Source organism: Garra rufa, chromosome 20, assembly GCF_049309525.1.
Source record: "Garra rufa chromosome 20, GarRuf1.0, whole genome shotgun sequence".
NCBI lineage: Eukaryota > Metazoa > Chordata > Actinopteri > Cypriniformes > Cyprinidae > Garra > Garra rufa.
The window spans coordinates 8,089,877-8,102,336 of NC_133380.1; the positions used below are offsets into that span (position 1 = coordinate 8,089,877).

At 33.9% G+C, this 12,460-nt stretch overlaps 1 protein-coding gene across 3 annotated transcripts in view; it reads left to right on the forward strand.

The window, feature by feature from the left end:
* Window positions 1-6,700: 6,700 nt before the first annotated feature.
* The window catches only part of slc41a1 (solute carrier family 41 member 1), a 37,598-nt gene continuing 31,838 nt past the window's right edge, over window positions 6,701-12,460 (forward strand). The window contains exons 1-3 of one of the 3 annotated variants that reach the window (XM_073825456.1): window positions 6,701-6,840; window positions 9,445-9,610; window positions 9,687-10,159. In XM_073825456.1, coding sequence (XP_073681557.1) covers window positions 9,695-10,159 — 465 coding nt within the window. In that variant the 5' untranslated portion in view covers window positions 6,701-6,840; window positions 9,445-9,610; window positions 9,687-9,694. Of the gene's footprint in view, window positions 6,854-9,444; window positions 10,160-12,460 lie in introns of all 3 variants that reach the window. The other 2 variants (XR_012340750.1, XM_073825457.1) reach the window with 2 other exon arrangements.

Here is a 12,460-nt window from a genome sequence, read left to right on the forward strand (position 1 = left end):
AGGACAAACAAGGGACTCAATGAACAACTCTCACCAAACAAACACACACAAAAAAACACAGCTGTGGATCATTCAGGTAACAACACAGTATTAAGAATCAAGTGTATGTAAACTTTTGAGTCATTTTTATAAATTCAACTATTATTTTCTCTTTTAGACTATATATACATGTCTTTAATGTGAATATCTTATTCAGGTCAGTACTAAATTTTTTGTATTTTTTTGTACATTTTGTATGATCCCTCTTGTTTGGTAAAATAATTAACATTTTGCAGATTCTGCAAGGTGTATGTAAACTTTTGACTTCAACTGTGTATACATATAAAAATTACAAAAGTTAAATAAAACCTAATGTAAATATTAATAACTTTTTTTTAACATAAACAGCTGTATTTTTAAGTTTCATGGAACTCAAATGACACTGTCTCTCGTTTGATCGTAAGTTGGTTTGTGAACTGCAACCCAAAATAAACAGATGTAATCTGTAAAATCAATTCTTTCTGTTCCTTCAATTCAATTGAAATGTGTGCGCTTATGCAATTTATGGCATTGGACCTTGCGCCAAATGTCATGTCAAATGTGAGCTGTGTTCACTATGTTCTAAAATAGAGAACGTAATCATACTATTTACACATTTGGCAAACTTCTTCCCACATTCAGAAATATTAGAATGATTTCTGAAGGATCATGTGACACTGAAGGCTGCAGTAATGATGCCGAAAATGTGGCTTTGATCACAGGAATAAATTACGTTTTAAAATATATTCAAATAGAAAGCAGCTATTTTAAAATAGTAAAAATATTTCAAAATTTTACAGCAGAAGAGACTTAAAATAAAACATTAAAAATCTTTCTGTTCAAAAACTTTTGACTAGTAGTGTATATAGTGAGCAAAAGCTTGGGGTCAAAAATATATATATATATTTTTTTAAATTAATGAATAGTATTATTCAGCAAGGACGCATTAAAATAGCCAATTTATGCAATTTTTGACATTTGAAAATTCAAAACCTGTATCTGAGTTTCTTTCTTTTGTGAAGCACAAAAGAAGACATGTTGGTAACCAAACAGTTGCTGATAGCCATTGACTTCCATAATGTGGAAGAAAATACTATGGAAGTCAGTGGCTATTGTCAACTGTTTGGTTACCAACATTCCTCAAAATATCTTCTTTTGTGCTCAGCAGAAGAAAGAAACTCAAACAGGTTTGGAACAACTTGAGGGTGAGTAAATGATACAGAATTTTCATTTCTGGGTGAACTATCCTTTTAAGAGACAATTTACATTGGAATAATACTAGAGTACACACTTTAGTAACAGACTGTCCAAATCCAAGTGAACAATCCTAAGAGGAACACAAAAACACAAGGCACAGCGGACCGATCTGGCAGAGATATCCGAAGAGTTGCCAGGAGAGTGTGGTTGTCATGATGCTGTTGCTATGGATAGGTTTGTTTTGTCGGTTCATCTCTACCTCAGCAAGAAGTGAAGACACTTCAACACTTCGCTAGTTTTTAGATTTAGATGCACGAGGTTATCGCTCAACTAGCACAGACAGTTCTTATCTCCGAGGTGGTGAGCAAGAGTTATGAACCCTGACTACTGAGTGGAGTTTTGAAGTTTCAAGAGTTTAGTTTCAAACTAACACAATAGTTTATACCAAGCATACAGCTGATGTAACCATCCGTTTTGTGTTTGGGGATGCTATGGGTGTGAAAACAACAAGATATGGTGTGATAGAAATATTGCACGTCTAAACACACTGTGTTCTGAAAATATTTCAATTTGATTTGCAAAAGTCATGTTTTTGTGCCAAATGAGAGTGTGTTTCTGCCAAATGGTTTGTGGCCAAACATAAAACATTTGTGGAAGGAGTTTATAGGCTAGAAACTGAGAAATAAACCACAAAGATCTGTATCATCAATCCATGTTTGGAATACAATTATTTGCATTACTAGTGAAAAGTTTTTGAACAGTAATATGTTTAGAAGAAGTCCTGAATCCAGAATCCTGAAAATGTGTACTTGACTGTTTTAAATATTGATAATAATAATAATGTTTCTTAAACAGCAAATCAGCATGTTAGAATGATTTTTGAAGGATCATGTGACACTGAAGACTGGAGTAATGATTAGGGCTGGGAATCGATTCCAAAAAGAATCGATTCCTCGATTCCGAGGCATTGGGAATCGAGAGTCGATTCCAACGTTTGGAATCGATCCTCTCAAGGGGAATCGACTCCTCATTCAGAGCCGTTTTCAGTTCAACAAAACTTACCTCTTAAACGGAAGGCTGCATTCCATGAAGGCTGCATATCTCGGCTGCAAGTCATCAAACGTCGATTGACGAAAATAAACGTAATAAAAATGAGTTTAAGGACGCAGCCTTCAGTTTGAGAAGCACCCATTAATTTGCCTCTTGCTCACTAATAGTTATTATAGTCTGATACATTTCCACAAAAAGATTCGTTCGGATAGATTATTTAAATGAACCAGTTCAAAAAACGATTCAGATGTTATTTTACGGGAAAACTGGCTCATGATGTCCACAATTTAGACGACAGAATAGATCATGACGTGTCTTGATCTTATTTACATCTTAAATAAATGCTATTTTTAATCTATCAGCCAAATGATAACTCTGAAAGAAAACGCAGAGAGCACGTATCAGTGGCCGAGAGCGCATCTGATTGACAGTTCTCGCCACGAGCTCTCATATCAGTGTTGTTGTTAAAGTTCTGTTTATTTTGTTTCAGTGTATATTTTTGTCATTTTATACACGTCACATCTTGTTTTATTCATGCAATAAATGCATGTCCACCGCTGAGCTGTGGGTTATGACTAATTTCCTGGGCAACGAATTACAATTTGAAATCAGTCAGAGCTACAGAAAAATAGTATATATATATCTTCTTTTTTTTTTTTTTTTTTTTTTTTACAAATGAAGCTTAATATTATGAGAAGGTAACTTTATACAACCTTTACATCCTGCATACATTGCGAAATTAGCTTCCTCCAATCTAAAAAACAAGAATCGAAAAAGAATCGAAACAACAGTGAGGAATCGATTCTGGAATCGAATCCAATCGATTCCAGAACCAGGAATCGGAATCGGAATCGATTCCAAAATTTTCGGAATCGAACAGCCCTAGTAATGATGCTGAAAATTCAGCTTTGTAATCACAGGAATAAATTACATTTTAAAATATATCCATAAAGAAAGCAGTTATTTTAAATAGTAAAAATATTTCAAAATTTTACAGCAGAAGAGACTTTAAAAAAGAACATAAAAATCTTACTGTTTAAAAACTTTGTATATACCGAGCAAAAGCTTGGGGTCAAAAAATATTGTCGTTGTTTTTTAAAATAAATTAATACTTTTATTCAGCAAGGATGCATTAAAATGGTCAAAAGTGATTTTAAAGAAATTTCACATTGTTACAAAAAATTAAAAAGCTGTTCTTTTGATCTTTCTAAGAATGAAAGTTCTTAGAAAGTTGAACTATTCATTAAAATGTATTGTGGTTTCAGAATGATATAAAAATGATTTCTGAAGGATCTTGTGACACTGAAGACTGGAGTAATGATGCTGAAAATTCAGCTTTGAAATCACAGGAATAAATTACATTTTAAAATATATTCAAATAGAAAACACTTATTTTAAATAGTAAAAATATTTCAAAATTTTACAGCAGAAGACTTTTAATAAAAAAATAAAAAAACATTAAAAATCCTACTGTTTGACTGGTGACTGGTAGTGTATATACCGAGTAAAAGCTTGGGGTCAAGATGTAAAGAAATTTGACATTGTTACAAAAAAGTTAAAAAGCTGTTCTTTTGATCTTTACAAGACTGAAAGTTCTTAGAAAGTTGAACTATTCATTAAAATGTATTGTGGTTTCAGAATGATATCAGAATGGTTTCTGAAGGATCATGTGAAAATGAAGACTGGAGGGAATAAATCTCATTAAAACATTACATTTTAAAATGTATTCAAATAAAAAAACTTTTATTTCGAATAGTAATAATATCTCACAACAGTACTGTTTTTGAACGCTAGTGTGTATTAAAACTGGTTCCATATACCTAGATACCACATTTTTAACCAGCATTTATTTGTTTTATTGTTTTGATATTGTGTATTATGTACTATGTATGTTTCTGGTCACTGCATAATTATAATCTATAATTACCGGTATAATTATACTCTGTTTTTCGCTACCACACATACAGTCCAGTAATTCCCGCTGGCCCCAGGCGTATAATTAAGATTCTATTCTATTCATTTATATTCTCTTCTACTGGGAATGCATGGATGGTGATATTTAACTTTTGCGTTTTCTAGACGGGTCTTGTTGAAATGAGTCTGTGACCTTTACATTCCATTAATTTAGAGCAGTTCAACAAACTCTCACCTTCTATCAGCTGATGTGGACTTACTGAACTTCATGTGACTGGACTTAATTCCAACCCCTGCCTGGTTCTTCTGACGAATTTACTTGTTTATCTGCATGCCTTGGTTGGTCCTCATGAGAATGGCATGTTTAGATGTCATCAGCACTCTGTTTGAGTGCTCTTTGTAGTCATATGGCAAGATTCCTGTTAGTGAACGAATAGTGGCACAATTGCATTTGATTACTTTTTATAGTTAATACTCTTTACACAAATACAGTGATTTACAACTACCTACAATAAATGACATCACAAGTCAGATAATGAGGTCTGACAAGACAAATAATTAGGTTATCTGTGAGTTCACATCGGTCCTTTGAAAGTGTCTTGAAAACAAATACAAACTTCAAAATACAGGTCCATAAGGTCACCAAAGACAAATGGGTTAAGTAGCACAGGGCAGTAAACACATTCACTTTTGTTATACGTTTGTCCCTTATCAGAGGGAAACAAGAATTTCCAATTCGAAACCACAAAGGACTCAGTTTTGATTTCTTATAAACTGATTTCTTAGATCCCGCCCAAGGCTTGAAGCTTTACAAGTTCGGTTTTTATAGTATACTGTTGTATTTTTGTTTTCTTTTTGCAGGCCTTCTACCATTAATAATAATAATAATAATAATAGAACTATAAAATAAATAAATTTAGTTTTGCTAAATTCACTTTTTGAAAATACTCTCTACAAACAAATAATGGTACTTTGCAGCTTTTCTGTTATAATAACTATACTGTCCTTTAGTTTTTAGCATGGTTCAAATAAGATCAAATAAGAAGTTTGTATTGTTCTGTTTTATGTTTTTCAAGTCAGTACTATTGTTTCTGCATCTTTAAAAGACAATATTTACCAATCTATTATAGCAAATATATATATAACATATATATTAGCAAACATAAATAAATAAATAAAACATTCATTCTTTTTAATTATAATTTAGATTTTTTTTGTTTGAAGCAAACATAAATAAAGCATATTTATAATTGTTTTTGAATATTTATAATTTAGATGTTTTTTAGTAGACAAAAAAAAAACATATCCATATCCGTCTTTTTTTTAAATGATGTTTCTTCTTCTTTTTTTTAAATATGTATATATATTTATAATTTAAATATGTACTTTTTTTGGTTTAAGCAATAAAAAATAAAAAAATATATAAATAAATAAAATTTATTAAAAACAAAATAAACATTAACAAAATGTAAAAATAAATCTGATGTTTTTTTAGTGAAAGCAAAATAAATAAATAAAACATTTATTCATTCTAACTTTTTAAATTTTATATATTTATAATTTAGATGTTCTTTAGTTAAAGCGAAGAAACCTAAAAAAGTACACCCATTCTTTGTTTTTTAAAGCAAAATATATATATTCTTTTTTTTATGTTTATATATTTATAATATAGACGCTTTTAGTTAAAGCAAAAAAAAAACTTCAATTCTTTAAAAAAATATGTTTATATATTTGTTAAAGCAAAAAAAGGAAAAACTAAATTCTTCTTTTTTAAATGTTTATATATTTATAATTTAGATTTTTTTTTAATGTTTATATATTTGTAATTCAGATATTTAGGTTATTTTTTACTTTAAAAAAATGCAGTGCTCTCTGTAGTTTATTAATGGATCAAATATCAAATACAATCCACAAAGAGATTTCTTGCTAAATGTACCTACATTTTTGAAAAGTAGTTACCTTAACTAGTGTTCTCGTATGAAAAATAATTCATATTAATTCATTTTTATGGTTTGCACTGGGTGCAGTAAATGTATTACAGCTTTCGGACACGTTTCAGGAAGACAAACATATTTAGTTTCAATGATTATCCAGGGCGTTGTTAAATTAAAATCTACCGCGCTTCCTCATCCTTGTAAATGAACACACATTAACACATGCGAATCCCGCGATCCCTACTCTGCCTACTAAAGCGAAGACTCATCTCATGAATATTAATTATATCCCGTGACGCTCGGCTCTCTGATTGGCTGACTTATAAGAGTATGCTAGTCAGTTCTCGAAGTAGCGAATCCTACTAGGGCGAAGGCTGAGGATTCATGAATATTAATTACGTTGCGTGACAGCACGCACCGGAATGGTTACCAAGCAACGGCTGCGCGATCTAATTAGATATTCATGAGCTAAGCGCTTTCCATAGTAGGATTCGTAATTTTCGTCAGCGCTGCCCGCCTAGCGACTTCCTCCTGTCATATAGATGCGCAGGATCGAGCGCGTGTCAAATGGAACAATGTAACGGATCGGAGTTGACAGCCTCACTCGAGAGGTTACTGATTAATCTCGGTCCGGCTCTATAACCATAGATAAGGGGACGAGATCCGCCTGCTTGACAGGAGAATGACAGCAGCTCCGCATTGAGCATTTTAGCGTCTTCTTTTCAAGGTAGGCGCAAGAGGTGACTAATTTACCTGGGTCTTTTAATACCATATTGTTGCCTTTTATGACAAATAAATCTGTTTAACTGTAATTTGTTATTTATTTTGCTCCACCGGCAATGTATGCGAATACCGCATTAGCTCTGTTTCAATGATGTGATTGAAAAACCATAAATGACACGTGATTTACTAGAGCTCTAATATACACTGGATTTATGGAATTTTTAGAATCTTAAACTCTTAAATTTGACATTTGAAACTTAAACGTTCCAAATAGAACCTAAAACACTTTGACAGCCCGACAGTTCCATAAAGAACTTTATGTCTGTATACCTCACACAAATGATTCTATAATGTAAATTTGTTTTTAAAGAACTTTAAGTTTAAATCTTTAACGAAACCATAGCAACTCAAGAACCCAAAGCATCCAAAATGGTTCTCTGGTGAACCCAAAGTGCTCGACGGAACCACTGAGGGACATTGATTTTAAAAGAGCCACATACTTTTACACAAGTTTGTATTGTTTTGCCCTGAAAACAAGCATTTTCGCTACTTTGTTCTAGTCGGTATTTAGTTTTAAGTAAGGAATGAACTTTCTTTACTGAGGGATATACGAACGAGGTTTTGATGCGAAGCGAAGCAGCACCGAGCCGTGTTAATTTACGTCGTCCCATGCTGCGCTGGATTTGATCGGACTACTAAGTAGGGATTTTGTTTCAGTGTGGAGGTAATGAGCAAATTGTTGTTGGCTCGTATCCCCTCTTCCTTCTGCCGTGCCGAAAAGACGTTTCTGGGTGTTCTCTTCTCTGAAGAATCGCCCAGAATGTTTCGTCATGCTTTAAAGTACGTCACGTCATTTTTTAAGTTTTTACGCCCGGTATGTGCCGTAACCCGTTTTTCAATGAAGCTGTAGCCGGTTTTTAATATTTGAGAAAGTCTATCTATCTATCTATCTATCTATCTATCTATCTATCTATCTATCTATCTATCTATCGTTAATTATTTTACCAAAATAAGAGTGAGCATACAAAATGCGTGTTATTTTTTATTTAGTACTGACCTGAATAAGATATTTCACATAAAAAGATGTTTACATATAGTCCACAAGAGAAAATAGTAGTTAAATTTATAAAAATGACCCTGTTCAAAAATTTACATTCACTTGATTCTTAAAACAGTTGTTACCTGAATGATCCACAGCTGCGTTAGTTAAACTGCCCACTGTTTTTCAGAAAAAATCCCCGGGTTTTTTAGCATTTTTGTGTATTCAAACCCTTTCCAACAATGACTGTATGATTTTGAGATCCATCTTTTCACACTGAGGACAACTGAGGGACTCTAGGCAACTATTACAGAAGGTTTCAACGCTCACTGATGCTCCAGAAGGAAACACGATGCATTAAGAGCCGGGGGTGAAAACTTTATGAATTTGAATATTGCAGTACCAAATTAAAGAAGAAGAAGAAAAAAAAAGATATTTAGGCAAAATAAGAAATGTACACGTTTTCATTTTGTTCAAAAGTTTTCACCCCTGGCTCTTAATGCATAGTTTTTCCTTCTGGAGCATTTTTAACCTTGTTGCATATGAGTCTCTACGTGTGAAAAGATAGATCTCAAGGTCATACAGTCATTGTTTGAAAGGGTTCAAATACACAAAAATACTGAAAAACCAAAGATTTTTCTGAAGAACAGCCGGCAGATTAACTGTTCAAGACAAAAAAGGGACTCATGAACAACTATCACTTTAAAAAAAACAGCTGTGAATTATTCAGGTAACAACACAGTATTAAGAATCAAGCGTATGTAAACTTTTGAACGTGGTCATTTTTATAAATTAACTGTATGCAAACATCTATTATGTGAAATATCTTATTCAGGTCAGTACTAAACAAAAAATAACATGCGTTTTGTATGATCCCTCTTATTTTGGTAAAATATAAACCTATGTCTATACTGTTATGTTTTCGTTATGTTATAATGTTAAAAGCATTTCATAATTTCTTTTTATCCTCTGAACTTACAGTCTGTGAACTCTGTAATTTCTAGTCAGCTTTAGGCTTTTTCATAAATTTAATTCGATCTTCCTCTTAAGTCATTACATAAAATGAGCTTATCTCTTGCACATTTAATTTAAATTACGCCAGCACTTAAACCTAAGTTTTCAATTTAGTAGGTTGACACATTTAGTAGGCTGATACATTATATCTATTTCAAAGTGTGCAGTGACTTCTGAATTAAACTAAAGAAAGCTTTTTAAGAGTTTAAATAATTTAAGAACTTATATTAGATGTCATTCCCTTTGGCAGGTGACAAGTCGACCTTATCAGACTCAGGCATTTCAGTGAGTTGTAACATTACACTGGCTCCAGAGACCTTTAAATACATTTCAAAAACCAATTTACCACGTGGTGTAAAGTGAGACATATCCAGCCCTTCAGCTGCCCAGAGCTGGCTAGAAAGTTTTAGCCAAGAGACTCCAGCAGTGGATGTTCATTACGACTCTCAAAGCCATTTTCCTCATTCATTTTTGTGAATCTTGCAAAGAATATTTCACTCGGATTTGTTTTTGCACACAGACTAACATGTGGCTTTCTGTTGTTATGTCTTAAAGGAAAATTAGCTTTGAATGGGGAACGTAATTTGCATGCTACCCAAGTTCAGGCAGGATCTTACACAAGCCTGGAGACGGGGAACGCACCTGCCTCTTTTCCCCGACCTGTAGACTCATTCATCAGCCCCAGCCGTCTTTAATGGGATAAACCATCTCCAGAGATCAGGTGAACGGCTGATCTGAACTCAAGTAAGACCCTCAAGCTTGCTAGATTCTTCTTAACTGACACTTTACATCCTAAGGCCTCCGCATGGTACTCTGGTCGAAAGATCAAGACAAACTGTCCGACATGTCCACCGGGACGGAAAGGATAGAGATGAAGAAGGAGGGGGCGCCGCCAGCGTTCCACCACTCCAACGGGTCGGTCCATCCGGTTATACTACCCGACAACCCCGAGGAAGCGCCCCAGACCCCCGGGGAGTATGAACTCACAGAGATGACCTCCATACCGGACCACGGCGATCAGGAGAACGAGCGGCCGGACGTGGTGGTCCTCGACTGTCGGGCCAACGCTAAGGGCCAGAGGGAAGAGGACGCGCTCCTGGAGAACGCCAGCCAAAGCAACGAGAGTGATGACACTAGTACGGACCAAAGCCCGGTGCCGCCGGCTCCGCTAAAGGAAACGTCCTTTTCTATTGGACTCCAGGTTTTGTTCCCTTTCCTGCTGGCAGGGTTTGGGACAGTTGCAGCTGGCATGGTTCTGGACATTGTTCAGGTGAGTAAAACCCAATTGCTTGGTGTTTAATGGACACTACTAATCAAAAGTTTTTGAACAGTAAGATGTGTACAAAGAAGTCTCAAAAACGGTAACATTTTGTAATATTTTTACTATTTAAAATAACTTTTTTCTATTTAAATATATTTTAAAATGTAATTTATTCCTGTGATTTTAAAGCAAATTTTTTTTACATCATTACTGTAGTCATATGAACCTTAAGTAATCATTCTAATATTCTGATTTGCTGCTCATATAACTTTTATTATTATTATTAGGTCTAAAACAGCTTTTCAGGTTTCTTTGATGAATAGAAAGTTTAGAAGAATGACATTTATCTGATATAGAAATATTTTGTAACATGTCTTTATAATCGCTTTTGATCAATTTAAAGCGTCCTTGCCTAAATAAAAGTATTAATTTCTTTCCCAAAAGGATTATACTGTCTCCAAGCCTTTGAATGGTATAGTGTATAATGTTACAAAAGCTTTTTATTTCAGATAAATGCTGATCTTTGGATCTTTCAAAAAAAAAATTTACCCAACTGTTTTAAAAACTGATAATAACAATAATAAAAATAATACTTTTATTATTATTAATAATAATAATAATAATAAATTTTTCTTGTTTTCTAAAGGATCAGTTGACACCAAAGACTAGAGTAATGATGCTGAAAATTCAGCTTTGATCACAGGAATAAATTACATTTTAAAATATATTCAAATAGAAAAAAGTTTCAAAATGTTACTGTTTTTGCTGTATATTGGATCTAATATACAGGCTTGGTGAGCAAAAGAGGCTTCTTTAAAAACATTAAAAATCTTACTGTTCAAAAACTTTTGACTGGTAGTTAACTCAGTCGAAAAGATCATAAGTTGTTCAAATTCTGGAAAAAATTTGGAAAACATTGAAATATAATGAAACATTTTATATCAGAAGTTCTGAAATACAGTAAGTTTTCACAGCAAACGCCATTTTGGGTTCCCCAAAGAACTTTTCAGTAAACAGTTTTTAAGAACCATTTTTATTAAGAATAAAAATTAAGAACCTTCTGTGTAATAAAACATTTCCATAGATGTTAGAATGGACTAAATCCTAATCCTTATAAATGTCAAAATGCTGTAGTAAAACTCACATAGACTTGTTCTTTGCATGCTTGTTATGACATTGACAATGCTTGTACTAAGAACAGTATGTTGGATGTTCAGATAACAGATTCTTTCCAAATAAGCAGCGAACACGTGTTGTTCCACGCTAGAGGGTTCCCCTTGCCCCTAACAGCATGTGAAAGGCTGCAATGGTGTTGACTTTCATGTAGGGGAAATGTACAGAGTTGAGGACTCATAGGGTCTATTTTCAGCCAGTGACAAATTTCCATTGAAATGAGATGATAGATAGATAGATATGTGTATTTGTTACGGTCAGTCTGTTTAAAAATAAGAAGCACGTCCTGGCTGACGGGTTGTATATTTTTATTTAAGGTCAGTGTAATAAAGATAAAGTCAGCAGTCAGCAATGCAGATCCAGTTTAGGTTCCCAAAGAATCTTTAAGTGAAAAGTTCTTAAAAAGAACCTAAAGAACCTTTCTTCCATCGTTTTTTAATGAAATGTTTCTATGTTTTTCATGGAACGATAGTGTAGGTGGGCTTCTGTTGAACCGTCTGAAAATGTGTTACTCTACAGATGGACATACCGCATGACTTCCTGTTGTACCCTGGTAGATGCAAAAATGGTTAACCACTTGGGGTTTTTCAAAAACATTGTGGGTACAGAGTCTCTGAAGAGGCGTGTTGTTCCTTGTAATACTTACCTCACTTCCTCAGTTTCCTCTGTGAGAGATAGAAATCACATACATGTATTTAAAATCCAAAGAGCGATTGTTTATTACTTGTTGTTTTCTGAGGAAAGGGTGTAGACCTGTGGATTGGAGTAGAAACGTTTTATAACCAATTGTGAAGGAATTGACTAGTTGTTATTCACGTGCGGCGTTGTAAAAGCCATGAGGTTTTACTTCACTACATAATAGAGTCCAGTGCTCCACACCCTTTGTAGTCTTAACCAGCATGGAAACTTGTTTTTCAGCCGACATGGTGATTTTGCCTTTTACCCAGCTGATGTGGAATGTATTGTGCTAGAAAACCTCTAGTCGGACCTGTTTGTGCTCAAGTCTGAATGTGTGCTAGACTATTTTTACCACAAGGACAACAGACTAAACATTAAGGCCTGACAGGAAACCAGTTAAGGTTTACCACATCCACTGTCACCTCATATTGACAGGATTCGATGCAGACAGACTAGCAT